The sequence below is a fragment of the Phascolarctos cinereus genome, unplaced genomic scaffold (assembly GCF_003287225.1).
Source record: "Phascolarctos cinereus isolate Bilbo 61053 unplaced genomic scaffold, phaCin_HiC Scaffold_726;HRSCAF=1367, whole genome shotgun sequence".
In the NCBI taxonomy this organism is placed as follows: domain Eukaryota; kingdom Metazoa; phylum Chordata; class Mammalia; order Diprotodontia; family Phascolarctidae; genus Phascolarctos; species Phascolarctos cinereus.
In genome coordinates this window covers 194930676-194951608 of record NW_027556098.1, presented here as the reverse complement: position 1 = coordinate 194951608, position 20933 = coordinate 194930676, and the positions used below count along the sequence as shown (strand labels likewise).

Genomic DNA, 20933 nt, shown 5'->3' with positions numbered 1-20933 from the left:
TCCCCCTGCTACTTCTTCCCTCCCTTCTATCCATCCCCTCCCTTTTCTTTCCTCTTTCCCCTCCTACTTCCTATAGGGTAAGTTAGATTTCTATACCTGAAGCCAGGTGGGGTTTTTCTGCATTTCCCCAGGGCTACACTGAAGCTCTGGGTGGGGACAGGGGTGCGGCCTCTAGAGGGCTGTTCATTGGGGCAGCACTGAAGCACAGGAAGGTTTGGCTGCTGGAGGATGCTTGCTTGCCTGGAATTGTGCTGAGGTATGGGGAGGTCTGGCTGTTGGAGGATTCCTGCCCACCTGGAGTTGTGCCAAAGCACCAGGAGGTTTGGCTGCTGCAGGAGATCTGCCTACCGGACCACTTGGTGGTTCTTTGAGCTGGAGTCTGTGGGTTCACCTGCCTATGCCAAGGCACGTGGGAGGTCCTGGTATTGGCACTTGCCTGCTCTACCACCCTGGGGCTCAGGATTTCCATTAGTTTGCTGATTTGGGGCTTGTTGCTGGCTTGCAGGGACTCCCTCCATCCTATATTACTCCCCTTCCACCAGAATGAGGAGCACATTTTCTGTTAATCTCCCAGGCCTCCCGGGCTAAAAGACTGCTGCACCCTGTCTTTCTGCTGGCTCCACTATTCCAGGATTTTTCCTGGGGTGATGTTTTCTGGATTTTTAGAGGTCAATGAGAGCAACTTATTGCTTATTCCAGCATTTTGGCTCCCAGGAGCCCTGATTTATTCATTCTTAAGATAATATTATTTAGCTTCCATTTAAGCTTGAATTCTTCCTTTAAATATTCCTATTGATTGATTGTAGTTGTTACTGCATTCTCCTCTGTAAAGGATGTGTTTAATATTTCTGCTTTTTGGCATTTGATTATGAGTTCCTCAGTGGATAGAGCATTGGCCCTGGAGTCAGGAGGACCTGAGTTCAAATCTGGCCTCAGACCAAACACTTGACACTTAAAAAGCTGTGTGACCCTGGGCAAGTCACTTAACCCCAATTGCCTAAAAAAAAAAATGATTATGAGTTCCTTATACCCTAGTCTAAACCATAATCAGGTTTTGTAAAGCTGCCATTCAGAGCTGAAAAATAATTACACTCCTTACAATTCATGCTCAGTAGTCAACAAAGTCCTTCATAATATTTTTTAAACTATTCACATCATTAAATTCTTTCTTGTGTCTGGATCTAAAAGATTCACATAAAAGACCCCAGTGATTACTGTTTTCTATTTACTTCTTCCCATCATTTGATTAGCTTTTCCCTTAAGAACTTAGGTGTATAATGATGCGGATAATTCATATACATTGAATATTGTTATTTTTCCATTGAGAAGTATTGCAGCATAATGGATAGAGGTCCAATCTTAGAGGAATTATAACTTGGGTTCGCAGCTTGCCTGATTTTGACTCATATTGGCCATTTGATGATCTTAGGCTAGTTACTTAACCTCACATTGTTCCAAGCAGCTCTTTAAAATTGTAATTTGCATAATAGCAGCCAATCGGCATTGATATATGGTATTTCCTGACTGGGACCTTCTTACACCAATGAAATTATAAGTTGATTTAAAAATGTTTTAAAAGTTTTATGATCTATTGTGCTTTGATGTACACTTTACTTTCTTATAACTATAGCACCCCATCAAGGCTTCTTGCCCAACTCACATTGGGTCCCCAGAAGAGTAACTGTCTCAGTTTCAAGGTACTTGTAAGTGCATACTTCTAAAATTATAGTTTAGTATAATAGCCAACAGACACAGCTCAAAAAAAGTCATTTATTAAGATGACATCAGTCAGTCATTAAATATTTATTCAGTACCTACTATGTCCTGGGCACTATGTCAAGTCCTAGGAATACAAATATAAAAAAAAAGTTAGGCCCTATCCTCAAGGAGCATATAGTCTAGTTAGTGAAGACAATGCACAAAAGGAAGACAAAAAGTGGGGGTGGGGAATGGGGAGATACTTGTCTAAGGGTTAGGATGGAGAAGTCCACGTAGGAAATTGTAAAAATATTTTGAGAGCAGTAGTTACAAAACATTTCAACATCAACCCAGGACATGCCCACAAACAGTCATTTGGAAAAGTGGGTACATACATAGAATATACTGGGAGTGAGGTATACATGTAGGGAACTCATGTGACCAAGACAATGCACAGCACTACCACTATAGAGCCTGAATATACTTTCTCTGCTCATGGTGTTGTCATACTAATCTCCCTTGTAAGTGGAGCATTCTACTGGGCCAGTCTTCATCTGGGCTCCTGGGACCTCTGCTACATTTTGAATCCCAACTGCCACTATGTTTTCTCTTGACTTCACATCTGGCTCTCTTCTCTCTTGTCCAGGATCACAGGAGAGGGAATAGAGAAATCTAATCCATACTGCCCTATGATAGAGGTGAAAGGGAAAAGATAAAGAGTGATGCCCTCTCAAGAGTTGGGTTCTAATTCCATTAGTGGCTTTCTACTGCCATACCTCATATCTTCACAGCAACTTCTTGCCTTAATTTTATCCAGCAAGTCAAGTCAACTTGCATGTGTTAAACACCCATTATGATAAACACTGAGCATACCAAAAAAAAGACAAGGAGCTCATAAAAACCAAGAAAAGCTTCTTGTAAAAGATGGGATTTTAGCTGAGACTTGAAGGAAGCCAGGAGGCAGAGACAAGATAGGAGAGAATTCCAGGCAAGGGGACAGCCAGTGAGAACAGCAAGGTAGGACCTGGTTATAAAGAGCTTTAAATGCCAAATAGATTTATATTTGATCCTGGTGGTAATAAGGAGCCACTAGAATTTGTCTGACCTACAATTCAGGTAGATCATTTTGATAGTGGAGGATGGACTGGAGTGGGGAGAGACTTGAGCCAGGGATGCTTATCAAAAGGCTACTGCAGTAGTCCTGATATTGAGGGTCTGCAACAGGGTGGTAGCAGTCAGAGGAGATAAGTGGGCAAATACAAGAGATTAGACAGGGGAGACAGAGAGAGAGTAAGGAGTATAGGATGACACCTAAGTTTCAAGTCTGTTATTTGGAGTATGGTGGTATCCTAAAAATTAATAAATTAATTAGGAGGCAGGGAGGGTTGGAATAGAAAGATAATGACACATTGAGTTTAAGATACCAATGGATATACAGTTAGAGATATCTAATAACTATATGGAGATGCAAGACTGGAGATCAGGAGAGATGCTAGAGTTGGATAAGTAGATAGGAGAATCATTTGTATGGAGATTGTAATTGAATCCGTTGGAGCTGATGATAGCAGGCACAATATTATAGGTAGAGAAGAGAAGAGGTCCCAGGACAGAAGCTCAGATTCTACCCACATTTGGTGATAAATATATCCCTTTTTTTTTTCTGATTCATTACTCTCCAGAGGTCTATCATATCTAACTTTTAAAAAATTCTGTTTAGGACCTTTCATTTCTTTTCTCTTTTTTTGGTTAGATTTATATAGGTCCAAGAGGGGTAAATTGAAGCCTCCCACTACTAAGGTTTTACTGTCAATTCATTTAATTTTTCCTTAAAGAATTTAGATGCTATGCCATTTGACACATAGATGTTTAATATTGATATTAATTCATTGTCAGTGGAAACTTTTAGCACAATTTAACTTCCTTTTTTATTTCTTTTAGTTAGGTCTGTTTTTGCTGTTGCTTTTTTTTTGTGATCGTGATTGCTATCTTTGCCTTTTTTTACTTCAGCTGAAGCAAAAGAGATTCTGCTCCTGCCCCTTATTTTAACTCTGTATGTGTATTTCGATTTCAAGTGTGTTTCTTGTAGGCAACATATTTTTGGATTCCAGTTTGGATTTTGGTTTCTAATCCATTCTGTCCTTTTCCATTTTGTAGCTGATTACATCTTATACTCTTCTTTCTCTTATCTATCCCTGTTTAGAAGTTTATTTTGCTTCTGTCTAATCCAGGGGTGGCCCTTTGACTGAATCCAAACTTCACAGAACAAATCCCTTTAATAAAAAGATATGTTCTATAAAACTTGGACTTGGTCAAAAGGCCTCACCCAAGGACCTAGAAGGCCACAAGTGGCCTCCAGGCTGCAGGTGCTCTTTTCTCTTATTCCCTCCTCCTATTTCCTGTAATTCCTTTCCCATCTGTTTTCCTATCATCTTAAATATATTTTGGTATTTGGCTGTGTATGTACATTTATATGTATTCTTATCTCCTTTGACTAGTTTAGATGAGAGTTAGGTTCAAGTGTCACCCACTCCCTCCCCCTCCCAATCAATGCCTCTTCATTGTTGTATACATGTCTACTTGCACAATCCATGTATGTGGCATAATTTTTCTCCCTTCCTCCGTCTCCCAGTGTATTCTTCTTCTCCATCCTTTCCATTCTTTTTCTTTAAGTTCATCAAAACATAATAGATTTACCTCTACTCTAAATTCCCTATATGACCTCTAATAATTACAAAGTTCTGAGGGGCTACATGTATGATCTCCCTATATAACAATGTAAACAGTTTAACCTTGTTTGGTCCCTTATGATTGCACGCCCATAATTACTTTTCTGTGCTTCTCCTCAGTCCTGTGCTTATATGTCCGATTTTCTGCCCAGCTCTGACCTTTTCCTCAAAAAATACTCGGAAGCCCTCTATTTCACTAAAGGTTTATACTCAGTTTTATTGGGGAACATATTCTTAGTCCTAAGCCTATATCCTTTATTTTCTAGAAGATCATTGCAAGCTCTCTGCTACTTTGGTGGCTACTACATCTTATATGATCCTGAATGTATCTCTTTGACATTTGAATTCTTTCTTGCTGACTGCTTGTAGTATTTTTTCTATGCCTAGGAACTCTGAATTTTGCTATAATATTCTCAGGAATTTTCATTTTGAGTTCCTTTCAAGAAGTAATTGGTGGATTCTTTCTATTTCTATTTTGCTTTCTTATTCTAAGACAGCTGAACCGTTTTCTTTAATGATTTCATGAAATACGATCTAGATTTTTTTTGTTATGGTTTCAGATAGCCCGGTAATTATTGAATTATCCCCATTGATATGTTTTCCAAGTCATTTTTTTCCCTGTGCTTCATATTTTCTTGTATTTTTTTTACCCTTTAGATTTTGTTTTAATTTTTCTTGATTTCTCATGGAATCATTAGCTTCTGTTTGGTCAATTCTAACTTTGAGGGTATTAGTTTCTTGGGTAAGGTTTTGTACCAGGAATGCAGAGCTGGTTTGGTATTAGGAAAAGTATAAGCATAATTGACAACATAAATAACAAAAACAACAAAAATCATATGATTATATAAATAGATAAAAAGCTACTGACAATACACAACACTCTTTCCTGATATAAATGCTAGAAAACATAGGAGTAAATGAGACTTTCCCTAAAATGATAAATTATATCGATCTAAAACCAAGAACCAGCATTATCTGTAATGGAGGTTAGCTAGAGGCCTTTCCATAAGATCAGGAGTAAAGCAAGGATGTGCATTATTACTATTCTTATTCAAGATAGTGCTAGAAATACCAGCTAAAGCAGCAAGACAAGAAAAAGAGAATGAAGGAATAAAGTAAAGAGGAAACAAAATTATCACTTTTGCTGATTATAAGATGATTTACTTAGAGAATGCTAGAGTTTGAACTAGAAGACTAATTGTAATAATTAACACCTTAAGCAAAGTTGATGGATATGAAATAAATTCACACAAATCATCTGCATTTCTGTATATTACTAACAAAGACCAGCAGGAAAGATAGAAAGGGAAATTCCATTTAAAATAATTAATGACAGTATAAAGTGTTTGAGAGTCTCTCTGCCAAGACTCACACAGGAACTATGTGAACATAATTACAAAATATATTTTACACAAATAAAGACATCTAAATAATTGCTTATAAATAGGCCAGGCCAATATAATAAAAGTGACAGTATTACCTAAATCACACCATTCACACTACCAAAGGCTTACTTTGGAGATCTAGAAAAAAATAGTAACAAGATTCATCTGAAAAAATGAAAGGTCAAGAATATCAAGGTAATTGATGAAAAAAAAAAGTGGGAAGAAGGGGGCCTGGCAGTACTAGGTCTCAAACTATAATAACAAAGCTATAATTGTTTTAAAACACAATTTAGTACCGGGTAAGAAATAAAGAGATTGATTAGTGGAACAGATTAGGTGTACAATATGCAGAAGCAAATGAACACAGTATCTACTAAACCCAAATATTGTTGATAAACCTAAAGATGCCAGCTATTGGAACAAGTACTCATTCTTTGACAAAAACTGTTGGGAAAACTGGAAAGCAGTCTGGCGGAAACTAGGTATAGATCAACATCTCACATGTTTTGCCAAGACAAGCTCCAAATGGGTACATTATTTAGACATAAAGGCTGATACCATAAGTGAATTAAAACATAGAAGAAAGTACCTGCCATATGTAAGGACAAGGACCATAGATGACCAAACAGGAGATAGAAATGGTTTCAGTAGGTAGAATGGATAATTTTGATTTTATGAAATTAAAGAGTTTTTGCACAAACAAAACCATTACAGCCAACAGTAGAAGAAAAGCAAGAAATTACAGAAAAAAAATCTTGGCAGAAAATTTCTCTGTTAAAGGTCACATTTCTAAGATAAAGGGAACAGATTCAAATTTATAAGAATGAGTCATTCCCTAATTGATAAAGTGGTGAAAGGGTATGAATAGATAGTTTTCAGAGGAAGAAATGTAAGCTATCATTAGTCACATTTTAAAAGGCTCTTAAAAATCAGCCAAGTGCAAATTAAAACAACTCTGAGATACCACCTCCCATCAAATTGGCAAAGCTGACAGAAAAGGAAAATGACAGGTGCTAGAGGGGCTTTGGGGAAAAACAAAACAAAGAAAAACCCAGTACAGTAATGTACTGTTGGTGGAGTGGTCAAGAGGGCCAGAATTTCTGGAAATCAATTTAGATCTATATCCAAAAAGTTATTAAACTCTGAATACCTAGCTATACTACTACTACTTTTGTACCCCATAAAGAAAGATGAAGAAGACTAATATCTACATATGTTGTAAACTGAGGAGGTTCCCATCAATTGGGAAATGGCTGAACAAGTTATGGTGTATGTATGTGATGGAATGCAATTGAACTATAAGAAATGATGAAGGGGATAGTTTTAGAAAAAAACCTCCTCTATGAACTGATGAAAATGATGTGAGCAGAACCAGGAGAACATCTTATACAGTAACAACAACATTATAAAGACAAACAACTTTGAAAACTTAGGAACTCTGACCAGCAGGATGGAACCAACCATCCACAGTTTCCAGAGTACTCATGATGAAAGGAGAGGTGATGGACTCAGTGTGCAAATTGAAGCATATATTTTTTTGGACATGGATAAGGCAGGAATTTGTTTTACTTGACTATACATATTTATAATGGGTTTCATTTTTCTTGCCTTTTCAGTGGATGGGGGAGGAAGGGTGGAGGAATGGAATTTAGAACCACAAATAAAATTTTAAAAATAGATCATTGTCAACTTTGGGGAGAATAGTGATGTTGGAAGGCAGGTTGCAAAGAATTGAGAAGTGAGTGTTAATAGAGAATGGGAAGACATGTAATAAAGATATTTTTTTTCAAGAACTTGGCCTGAGAAAGGTCAGAGACATAGAGGATAATTTCTTGAAGGGGTAATAGAGTAAAGTGAAGGTTTTTTAAGGGTAGGGGAAACTTGAACATGTTTAAAGGCAATAGAGAACAAACCTGTGGGTAGAGGGAACAATTGAGAAGATAATCTGAAGACATAAGGCAATAGAATCAAGTGTACATATAGAGGGGTTAGCCTCAGCAAGCCAAAGGGTCATCTCTTTGTCAGAGACTAAAGGAAAGGAAGAGAATGGGAGAGATGACATCAAGGGATTTTGAGATAAAGAGAATTGAGTAAGAGTTCGTGTCAAATGGGCTGAGTTATCTCAGCCAAGTAAAAAGCAAGGTCCCAATATAAAAGAGGACGGGAGGTAAGAGCCATCCTCATGCCTCATCCCTACCTTGTTTCCTGGACAGAAATCTGTTGCAATTCAGGAGAGGGAAAGGATCCATCATCATAGATACCCTTTTTCCCTCATCCCAGCTCATTTCCCTAAGTGGTCTGGGACCAGAACTACCCCACCCTGTTGTGAGTCATCCTTTGAGGGACCAGGGTAAACTTGCAACAGTAGTGGATACCTACTTTTTAAATGCTTTGCCTTCTAGGCTGTATTAACCAGCAGGAGAGCCAGTGTCAAGCCATCCCTGTGGAAATTTTCACATCCTAGCGGAAGTGAGAAATCTGGTTCAAATGTTCTTCCTTCCTTCCTTTCTTCCTTCCTTCCTTCCTTCCTTCCTTCCTTCCTTCCTTCCTTCCTTCCTTCCTTCCTTCCTTCCTTCCTTCCTTCCATTCCTGGGGCAGTCAGTGTTAAGTGACTTGCCCAGGGTCACACAGCTAGTAAGCATCAAGTGTCTGAGGTCAGATTTGAATTCAGGGCCTCCTGACTCCAAGGCCAGAGCTCTATCCACTGCTCCCCTAGCTGCCCCTTGAATGTTCTTTCTTTCTGCTGATTTTAAAGGATATAACTTAGGAAAGGAAAGATTTTCAATAATTGAATTATAGAGAATTTCTCTTAGTACCTAAGTGACTTTTGTTCCTAACAAGTCATAATTTAATTTACATCTTCCCATCAAGAAATAGTGGGTTCCCCCTTTCTGAGGATTATTTAACACAAAGGCTGGGTAACCACTTGCCAGGTATTTGGTTAAGGTGCCCTGGTCAAATACAGGTTGGATTAGATATTCTCTGAGGGCCCTTCTAATGCAGTATTTTTTTTAATGGACTCCTTGATATTAGTATTTCTTGCCTTTCAGTTTAAATATTATAAACTTTTTTTCTTCCTGGTTGTCTTCTCAGGTTAAGCTGACTGACTAGTCTACAATTTACAAGTTACTTATACTGCAGTACTTCAAGGATGTATAAATTTATCAGTGTGGGCACTCCCTCTATTGACAGAGATTGCAATCTCTCTCTGACTTAGTATATAGTCTTCAAGAATTTTTCTGACCAAAAACTCATCATTCCCTGGCCCAACCAACTACTGAGCCTCTCTTAACTTAGAAAAGCAGATCCTCCAACAAGGTATAGTCCATCCATCACAAGGACTATACTTGAAGCCTCTCTAGCTTTGTAGAACTTGCCAGACTGTGTGCTTGCTACCATAGCCTTCAAAAACCTGGGGAGGAAGAAGGTCAGTTCCTTACAGTAGTGAGGCAGTAGAACAGGATCTTATTGGAAGAGTTTTTAAAATTAATCTTTCAAATATGAGCAGAATATTTGAATTTTTCCAATTGTAGAGTATTTCTCGGAGTCCTGTAATTTTTTACCAATTCCTTACACAAATTTTGCTGCTCGTCCTGAGCTCTGTTGACTTGAACACCTCTGGTATTTTAAAATGGTATCCAGTTATTTAACTTTACACTTGGGCACATTAGGAGTTACTCTGATCATAGACAGTTAAGACATTAAGAGTCTGTCTGCCCTTCTATGTCTCTTATAATCAAGTTTTTCTGCATACCAAGTAATAAAAATTTTTGCTTAGATTTACTCTTTGTTAATAAATAATTATTTAATAAAACATCATATTGTCTTTTATGTCCTTAGCAGACTATATCTTATTTTTTGTCTTATTTGGTTTTTTCTCATCTGATGTTTCTTTTTCTCCTTTGTAACCTAGCCTGATTTTCACTTTATATATTATTTGAATTTGTCTTTTTAAGTCCCTCCATGTTTAACTGAAAGTTGCTGCATTTCCTTTTCTATTTACACAGAGATAGTTTATAAGCTGTGCATATATCACTCTGCTAGGATTCTTTCTGGTTTAAATTTCCACTGTATTCAGCAAAATCACTTCAGCCTGCTTGTTCATAGGCAGAGAACCTATAGAAGTCATACTAATTTGCTTTAAATCTTTTTTAAATTAGAAACACATTCCTTGAAATTTCCTTACTGTAGGTAAATATTTTTGCCAAAATTGGTGTATTTTCTTAATGAAGAATTGCGAATTGTAAAGTGAACACATTTCAGCCAGCCACATAAAACTCTTTTCCCCAAAGAAATTTTGATTTGATAGTTGCTTCAGTTTATTTTCCATGCCTCTTTATTTTCCAATTTATTTCTGTTTCACCTTTTATATAACTTCAGTATTATGAATTAAATATTATAATGTTAAGATTAGCCTCAACCATATGTTTTTTATGCTTAAAGTAAATTATAATTTTTTCGATTAATTAGACAAAAGGAAGAAAATGAAATACTGTTTTTAAAATTTACTAATTATCTTTTCAGAGGTAGAGTCTTTTTTGGAAATTCATAAACCTTGTAAATCTTTCAAAGACCCAGCAGCCTCACCCTACTGCTCAGCAGGTGCTACAGAGATATCTCATGTTACCTTATAAATTGAACTACCATTTATAAGTACTGTGAAATTTTACAATGAATTAAGTAGTATCATTTGTAATGGATGATGTGGATTTATTTATTTATTTTCACTAATTGGTGAAATTTGGCACAGAAACAATAATGCACTTAGCGGTCTAAAAGAAGTAATGCGTAATGCATATCCCTAAACACTTAAACTTTTTTGCAACCTCAGGGACACCCTTATACTTAGGTGGCAGCCCACACAGTGTGTTTTGTAAGGTGCCTTAAGATCCTTCTGCTTATCCAGAAACAGCTTCTTTATTAAGCCACTCTTCTATTTAGTCAGAAATTTACAATTAATGTCAGGAGAACTATTTTTGAAAAGCCAGAACTACAATTCACTTGTTTCTTGGGAGAAGCTCCTGGAGGAAGGAGATACTCTCTGTCTAAGCCTTCTTCCATTAGTGCATATTAAGTTATTTATTAAGTTGTCTTGCTGTCATCATGGAAGGCAGAGACACAAGAAGGCTAATTTTTTAATCGGAAAATATGGGTGAGGGAGACCATCAGTCAGTGACCAAGAACTTATTAAGCACTTACTGTGTACCAGGCACCGTACTAAACTTTGGAAATACAAAGAAAAATTGAAAGCTTAACCAGCCCTCACGGAATTTACTTGGGTAGCATGGAGGCAGGCCTGATCAGATGTGAGAGTAGAAGACTATTGGGCTGCCAGGGACAGCCAGAGTGAAGAATTGGCAAGATAATATTGGAAGAGATGAGTAAGATGAGTGTGCCTAGTCTACAACCAGAGCCTTGTCAGCCAGGGGACTAAATTTGAATTGAATGGATAGAGCAAGGGTTTTTTCCCATGCCCCTTCTTCCTTGTCTTCTCTGTAGTCATCTTTCCCTGAAGTCTCCCCTTACTTCAAACCTATAGCTACTCTGGAAGTATTAAAAACAAAAATGCAAACGTGAATATGGCTATACAAATGGAATGTCTAACTCATTAACTTAATTTAAAAGTTAAAGTGAACAAGTGGTTAATTTTATTAAGTGTTCCAAGAGACTCTGAAAATTAAACAAAAATTCTGAAAGATTATTATTTTACAAGTTGGCTGTTGCCTTACAGGTGCTCAAAATTCAAATGACACGTAATAAATATAGAAACAAGCTTTGCATTTTTTTTCCTGACTATTCCCACATTCTGTATATAGATGGGAAGATGACAAGGAAAGAGGCAGAAGATTTTGTTTAAGAGTGATAATTGATAAATGTTTATGTTTAGGATTTTTAACTTTTTAATTTCATAACCAAGAAGATCTTTAGAAAAAATGTGTACAGACTGAGGGAAATTAATACCACGTTCAATGAGTGCTTTTTCATGCATTCATTCATGTTTAACATAATGTTTAATATTGCTCTTGGCCTTCCTTCTCCCCTCTGTCAGCAACCTTCTGTTTTTCATCAAGAGAGATAGAGAAAGAGAGAGAGAGAAGGGTATAGGGTAAGAGAAGAAGAAAGGCAAAGAAAGCAAAGATGGTAATGAAAGGAATGACATAAGGGAAAGAAAACATAAAATTGAACATATTGAACCCAGTGATCAAAGTTATGTCATATGTCCCTAGTCATGAAAATATTGGAACTAAGGCTATAAATGAAGCTGTTGTATTTTGGTTTTGTGGGGTGGGCAGTTTGTGTGTGTCTGTGTCGTGTATATGTATATAGTTAGTTCTATAATTATATACATAGTTATATGTATACATAATTATGTATATTTAACTGTATAGTTAACTAGTTTCATAAAAATGTATATATGTATATATACATATGTATAAATAATTACATATCATCAACTACCCCCTTATATTATTTATATAATAAAATTGGGGAAAGAAGCTGACTCTAAAAGAGGTTGTTAAAAGGCTAACTCTCCCCAAGGGCCTAGATGAGGAAGGGAGAAGAGGGGAGTATATAGTCCTATACACACACACAAACACGTGCGTGCGACTATATATTATATATACAGCATATAGTTGCTTCTCAACTATTATTTCAAATTCCTTTGTATTTTTTGGTGTATTTAGTAAATCATTAACCTATGCTCAAAAATTTTTGTGATAGCTGTGTTTCAATATAATTGGTTTCCTTTGTAATCCTATGTATTTTATACATTTAAAAAACATTCTGAGAAAGGGTGCAAAGGTTTCACCAGACTACCAAAGGAATCCATGATACAAAAAAGGCTAAGAACCCCTGCTATAAGACTAGGAATTGCAGAGGAAGTGCCATCTTGCAATTGTAGAGGGAGCTTCTTCATCTGGGAGTTACTTATATTGAAGAAATCACAGGTCCAGTCCCTACCACAATCCTTATCCTATTTCAGAGGTCATCTTTATTAACAAAATTGCATATGACTTACTTTTCAATTAATATTTTACTTTTTCTTAAAATTTTAGATTTATTTGAGTGGATTTCTTCCAAAGCTTGACTCTGATCATTCCTTGACAAATCTTTCAACCCCAGAAAGGAGTTTTATTTTTATAAATAATCGACCAGTACATCAAAAGGACATCTTAAAGGTAACCACATTTTGGAAAATTTAAAAATAAGCTGGTACAAGAATCAAAACTAGATATATTTTCATTTACAAACAGAGACTAAGTCTTTTTTTATGGGGACTAGAATTCTTTAAAAAAAAATACAAACTTCCTTTGAATCATGAAGCTAGTGCTTTGGGATATTGGATTTTCTCTGATCATATTTGTTTGTTTAAATTTTCATAAACAATTCAAAGTCTGTAAAGGAATTTTAAAATAGAAATTGCCCCTTCGTGTTTTGTCTGCCATCACTTCACTTTCTTTGATAAATATGTTCTGCGCTCATTATGTTTAAATTGGTGTCACCTTCTCTATTTTCCAGTTAACTCTAACTTAAATTTGCTACATACATTTGTAGTTAATTCGACACTACTACAATGAGAAATGCCTGAAAGAGTCAACTCGTTCTTATCCAGTCTTCTTCGTGAAAATTGTTGTACCTGCAGCTGATGTGGATGTAAATTTAACACCTGATAAAAGTCAAGTATTATTACAAAATAAGGTAACATAATTTCATATATATTCTTCATGCTAATTTATGTTAACTCTTAGGTGTGGAAAGATGAAATCTGAGGAAGAATTTGATTGAAGTTTATAAACTCCTGAAAGACATGACTAGAATGACTTATTTCACCAGATCCTGGAATTTAGAGAGATTGAGGCCAAGTTTGACCTCCTTGACATAATTTCACAGTTTTCTTTTACCCCTTCATCCGCTCTGCCTGCAAACCTTTCTGTGCTCCATATTAAGAAAGGGAAGGAAAAAGATAAAAGATGATAAATGAGGGAAGGAGAAGATAAGGAAAAGAAATGACATGGGGAAGAAGGTACCCTTTAAAGTTTGAAAAAGATAGGTTTAGTATAAATAAAAGGAAGTATTGGAGTCTGAATGCAGATCAAAGCATACTATTTGCTTTCTCTTTTTGTTTTGTTTTGTTTCTTCTTTCTCATGGTTCTTCCCATTCATTCTAGTTCTTCTTTACAATATGACTTATGTGAAAATGTTTACTAAGAATGTATATGTAGAGCCTATAACAGATTGCATGCCACCTTGGGGAAAGAGGGGGAGAAAATTTAAAACCCAAAAGCTCGTAGAAGTGAATGTTGAAAACTAAAAAGAAATAAATTAATTTTATGAAAAGAAGTATTAAATTTATGGAACTCATTACCCCAAAGACCAATTGTAGCTTGAAAAATACAAATAGATTCAAGAAGACTTATGTAAAATTTATTTATCCATAACAAGTTATTAGAGAACCCTAGGGATGGCTGCTGAGCTAAATTCTTAACTTTTTCTGTGGATGTTATGATAAGTAATAATGCCCTTATATAAAACATCCTTTAGTGTCATTATCAAAAACAAAGTACTGGGCTGCCTGGCCTGTGAAATGACCTACTGATTTATGTTTGTATAGTTAGTCATACTGAACTTTCTATAATTTTTGATGCCTAAATGCATCTAATGTATAAGTTGAAAGGTAAAACAGAGCGGTCATATGAAAATGGGGTTTGTAGAATCATTCTGTAACTGCAGGTTTATATACAGATGTTTTCTTATTTTTGTCATGTTTCCTACACATCTATTAATTATTTTATAAATGATTTATTCTAACATTTGATGACTTTTGTTTTTAGGAATCTGTTTTAATTGCTGTTGAAAATGTGTTGACATCACGGTATGGACCTCTACCTAGTACAAATTCTCGTGAAAATAATAAAGCAGATGTTTCCTCAGTTGACATGGCTGTTAACAGAACAGTACTAACAGATGTGCATGTTAATGAAATGGAATCATCTGGAAATAGTTATCCAATGTTGATATTTCAACCTTTTCATTCCAGCATGACATGCAAAATTGTGAATCAGGAAATAACACTGATGTCTGCTTAAAGCATCAGATAATTTGTCATGATAATTCTCATGGTTTCAAGGGTGAAATTTCTAGCACTGATAAGGCAAATCAAGATACATGTCAAGACATCTTCGTAAATAATATTTCATCATGTAAGGATAAACAGGGCCAACATAGTGAAACATTTAATCTAGATGCTCTAAAGCACATTCAGTCTATAAATGGCAGTGGAGATTGTCCTATTAATGAGATGGAAAAAAATGAAGAAGCAGCAGCACCTGAAACATCTTTTGAAATCTGTGCAGATGACTGGAGCAAGGGAACTGCTCTTAAAAATTCAGTAGGAAAGAACATTGAACCTGTGAAAATATTTGTGCCACCAGCAAAAGATTTATCATCTGATGTAAATATAAACAGTAATCAACAAAATCCTAAACAGAAGAGTCCCAGTAAAAGCCCCAATAAAAAGAAATCAAATGTGATAGATGACAAATTTGGGCAGCTTACAGCCTATGATTTAATTAGCAACCGAGTAATTAAGAAGCCCATTTCAGCAAGAGCCCTTTTTATTCAAGATCAGCGTTCAAAATTTCTCAGTGAAAATTCAAAGGCACATGTAGAGGATATGACAGTACAAATTGAAGAACTGTGGAAGACATTGAGTGAAGAGGAAAGAATGAAGTAAGTTTCTAGATCTTAGATGTGACTAGAATACTTAGTTGTTTCCATTCTATATGACTCATTAGGTAAAAAAATAAAATAAATATTAATTACTTATAAAAAAAAGAAAATGGAAAATGATTTTCTGGCATGTCTAGAATCCCTTCCTGCATTACTTTGTTTCTAACTTTCATTTTTTATTTGGTGCAGGCCCTTACTATTATCTGATTTAAGTTTGATGTTGGAGGTTTTCCATTCTGCTTTTCAATTTAAAAGCATCACTTTCTTTGTTATTTGTTTTACTTAAATGACTTATCATTTCACTAGGACTAGACATGTGCACTAATCTAGACAACTCAAAAGAGTTAATTTCACAATATTCTATATAATTGCATGATGTAGTGTAATTCTGGCTTAATTATATTTTATATTATCAAAATTAGAAACTTTTAAAATAATAAATCAATAGTTCTATTTATCAGTCTCTGAATAGTAGCTACTCATTATGACTGAGCACAGAAATCACAATTTTCAAATTAGATGACCAGAGCAAATATTTAAAAAATAAAATGGCATGGTATTTTAATTGATTTAGAACAGAAGTTCTTAACCTTTTTTTGTGTTGTAGACCTCTTTGGCAGTCTGGTGAAGCCTATGTACTCCTCAGAATAATGTTTTTAAATGCATCAATTAAATTCAGAATTACAAAGGAAACCAATTGTAATGAAATACAGTTGTCAGAATAGTTTTTAAAAGTTCATAGACCCCAAGAACCTCTGATTTAAATAGGCATAGCATATTTTGTATAATGCAACACAACAGAAAATGAATACTTCAGATGTATTACTAGATTTGCCTTTTCTAATATCAAGATGTTCACATATAGCCAAATATTTGGAAATAAAATGTTTGAAATATTTTTCCCCACCTGGTGGTTTAAGGTACATGCATATACAAATACTTATATGTGTATATACATGTGTATGTATGTGTATATATACATTTGTGTATACATCTACACAAACATATATATGGCACACTCTAAATATTTATTATGAATAAAATTCACAGAAAAAAGACAAACCCTGGTATTAAAAGACAGTCACTATTTTACTCATTCTCCTTTTTCTATGTTTCAGTGTTTTAAAAATCTCTGTATAAATATTTGTGAGAATCAAAAACTCCACTTTATCCTATCTGTTCTTTGTGTAGCAGTCACTGGCATCCAATATTTTAGTAAAAAATTACTAGAATCCAATAAATACTTCCTTTTAAGTTTTTATTCTCTCCTATTCATCTTTCTATATTGTAGGTATATATCCATTTGTTAAAGTGTCCCAAGACATCTCAGTGATAATAAGAAAGATCTTTTTTTATCCTGTGAGCTCTTTTCATGAGAGTGCTGGCATGGAGAGTCCTCCTAGATCATTGGCTAATGATCAAACTCCTAAGTTAGAAAGCTGACTTTTCTTAGAAATTAATTCTATAAAATCAGGACAGGGTACCAAAGTGAGAGAAAAAGTTGCTTTCCTTTAGAGCCAACATGTATCTTTTCAGTTTCGGTCTTGTATAATATAAATTTTAACCTAACCTTTCATTCCTTCTTCTTCTTGTCTACATTTATTTAATAGCTAGGTAGGGAGAAAAACTGAAAGTTTTTGTTGTTTTTTTTCCCCTTAAGGCATATGATGTAGTGCTTTAACATTTCAGAATGCATATGTTCCCTTTGAGGGAATAAAATCACTTAAGGCAAGTTCAGGTTCTGTATATAATTGGTTTTAATTTAATGTTACAGTAAAGGTGTTTTCCTTTATATAAACTGCCAAAGGACAAGTAACTTTTCAACTAATGTAATTCTTCCATGGAACTAATCTATCAGGTCAGCTGAAATTGCTCCTTAGCTATATACTTGGACTCTTAGGAATTTTGTGAGTTTTTCTATATAAAGTTAAAATTTTTTAAATTAGAAAATAGTGTACTACTACAGAATTGTTAATTTACCAGAAAGAAGCAATGTGGAAATGTCTTAAGTCTCCCAAAGAATTAGTAGGCGCTTTAAGGCGTGAATAAGTGGATGGAAATAACATTTATTATGTACCAGGTTCTATGCTAATCACTAGGGATACAAAGTAAAAACAATCCAGGTCCTATCCTAAAGGAGACTACATTTTAATTGGGGAAGGTGGCAGAAATAAGAAAGTGTGTGTTCAGGATGGGAGGGATATTGCGGTTTAGAATGTTGTAGGGATTGTTAGGGGAGTAAATTGACATACTTTTTCTAGTAGCAATGGAAGTATTGATTCCAGATGAGAGAGACTGGGGGAAAGGGAGGAATCAGAGGGTACATGGAGCAGTAAGTTGGCAGGTGAAATGGTTGGAGAGTAAAGCCAGAGCTGGTTGTAATGTAGTGGGTCATGTGAAACACTCACTAGTGAGGATGGTGGAGTTTCAGGATCAAAGTTCCAAGAGTATCTCAGTTGAAAGCTTTTTTTCAAGATGAGTCTAATCCCAGAGACAGGGCGGAAAGCAAGAAGACATATTCCCTAAATGGTAGATCAAAATACTTTGTTTACCTGATAAACAGAAAAAACACCTACAAAAAAACTTTTAAGTAAAATTTTCTCTAAAATGCAAATTCTAGAAACGTAAATGTTAACCTTTTAATGAAAGGTTTTAGCCAATGTAGATACATTTGAGAAAAATAATAAATTAGGCTACCTAGAGGTAGCAATAGTGGTGAATAGAAAGGAAAGAGAAAGAACATGCAAATTCACCTGGATCTTCTATAGTTTTATAATCTGTGATTTAACTTACTTCCCAGGAAAAAATATGTATCTTTTTCTATATAAAAGAGATCTATGGACACAAATGCTCAACTGTTTCATCGCTCTGCCCTATTTCTAGAATGCTAGAACTGGACTAGGAGAGGAAATAGAAGAAATAGCAAATAATTCTAATTGCACAGAAGTTAACTTATCTCTTTAGAATTATTTGGCTTGTCTAAATGATCAGTCTTCTTCTTTGTCGGGGGGTAGAGTAGGGAATAAACATTTATATAGTGCTTACTATGTGCCAGGCACTTTGCTAAGCACTTTACAAATATTATTGCATTTTATCCTCATAACAACTAGAAAGCTAGTAAATTTTTGAAGCTGAATTTGAACTCGGGTCTTCCTAACTCCAGGACTGGAACTCTGTCCACTGTGCTACCTAGCTTCTTCCTTTTTCTGACAGTTGTATATAATTTTCTGTGAATATGTCAGTCCGTTGGGTTAACATTGTTAGGTCCAGTCTCCTTCCCCCTAGTTTTGTCTCATTCTCGCCATCTGTCCAGACACCAGTAGTAGCAATGTGAACATTTGTTATAATTTTTATCATCCATGTGATGTGCATGCCCCTTAGATTGAGTAAGCCAATATAAACTCTTGAGTACAACACACCTGTGTCAGTCGTTTGAGGGTTCTATAACATTAAATACTGCTCACAAACATACAGTTACCAGCTCTTCTCCCCTCCTTTGTCCACTAAGTACTCTTCCTTTTCTCCTCTGCATCTCCATAATTGCCCCTTAATGTGATTCCTTTAAATGTGGAGATCACCTCCTTTATCCTGGCCCATTTATCTCAATTGAAACTCATCCAGTTTCAGTTTCTCTCTAAGTGTACTTGAAATAAAGTTTTATTGTAAGCATGCAGTTCTCAGCCAATTATCTCATACTACTGATCTTTGATCCCATGTAGCAACTCCTGATGGTTCCAGCCTCATCCCAGCAAACACAAATAGAACAGTACTCTGTTTCAGTTTCCTTAAGAAGTAGGTTATTTTTTGGAGTGAGCAGTTATCTGTGCCAAATCCTATGGCTTTTTATTTACCTTCATCCTGTGACTTCTGCAGTATTTGACATTGGTCACTAATAACTGTCTTTGAAATTCATTCCTTTGTCGGCTTCATGCTACTGGTTCTCTTTCTACCTTTTTGGTCACTCTTTACATGTTTCTTTTTCCTCCATTTCCCTAATGTAGATGCTGTCCCAAGAACTTATTCTTTTTTTTCTTTTCCCAAAAGTTGAAAAGCAGTTCACAAACGTTCTGCTGAAATTCTTTTTGCCCTTCTCACTTTAGATACCACTTCCTCCATTAAGCCTTCACTGACCTCCCTAGTCAGAAAAAATCTCTTTACTTTCTACCTCATTTAAAATATTCTCATTTGTGTACATTTGTTATTTGTCTTGCTAGACTATAAACACCTTAAAGACAAGTACTGTGTCTTCTCTTAGTTTTTCCCACAGTTCGAAGCAGTGTCCTGATATGAGAATCACTTAATAAGTTTTAGTTTTAATGTATTGTTACATTGGATAGTGCTGGGATCCTCTTTAAATAAATATTATCTCATTTGATCCTCAAAATAACTTTTAGATGTTATTTTATAGTTAAGGAAATTGAAGTTAAGTGACTTGCCCAGGGTCATAAAGCTATTAAATGTCTGAGGCTAGATTAAACTCAGGTCTTCCTTACTCCAGTGCTTTATCCACTACACCACCAGGGGATGTACCATAAGGCAGTAAATCTACCATAAGAACTCTGCTAGAAATAGCAGAATTGCCAGTTTAACCCCACAATTTAACTCCTCAGTGACAAATCTTCCATCTGTCTCTAAAAGAAATTTGGACATTTTCTCTCCTTTTTACCTTTGGTCCCAGGCAAATTCTCCATCACCTTCTGCAGCTCTAGAATTAGGACTTCTACATATTCTACATATTTTTTTTTGGATATTATTGGAATTACCCATCTGTGGAAAGGGAGATGTCAACAAAAATTAAAGTGCAAAAAGACACAGATAGGTTATAATTAAAGTAAGGAGTATTCATATTCCATGTAAGTATGGAATAATGGGGAAAAAATCTCTTTGGATAGTGACTTTGCTTTTCATCTTCTGTCTTAAGGTTAAATTTGTTTTTGAGGATATGTATAGAATCATGAAGAAATGATTCACAGCTTGGAATTAAAGACCTTACTGTAGAAAATTTTTTAAATTGCTGTCTGAAGAAGGTAGGGGGTAATGATTCCAGAAATATTGAGGTTATTCTTTTGCAGGCTACATAAAACTCTCCTACCTATGAACCATTGCATCCTGACAGTATTCTAAAGACAATGGAAACATAGTAGAAATACCTTTCCCACTATAGGGAAACATAAGATTCTGTGATGTAGATTTAAGAGGTCTATGGGGTATCTAAACCCCCACATTAGGGTCTCATACCTGGGCAAGTGGACACCTATTTACTTTTTGGGCTGGCTGCCTTTCTCCAACCTTCTCTTATAACTCACTTAGGTCTAGGTTCCTAGAGAAGCACCACTACCATGAAGTTACCCATGAGACTATATCAGGGTCCTAGGGGCAATCCTGTTAAGGG

The 20933-nt window shown here is 35.5% G+C and overlaps 1 protein-coding gene across 1 annotated transcript in view; it reads left to right on the top strand.

Moving 5' to 3' along the window:
- The window catches only part of PMS1 (PMS1 homolog 1, mismatch repair system component), a 109430-nt gene that overhangs the window by 73285 nt on the left and 15212 nt on the right, over positions 1-20933 (top strand). The window contains 4 exon segments of the mRNA XM_020993536.2: positions 12868-12990; positions 13367-13510; positions 14644-14815; positions 14818-15541. Coding sequence (XP_020849195.1) covers positions 12868-12990; positions 13367-13510; positions 14644-14815; positions 14818-15541 — 1163 coding nt within the window.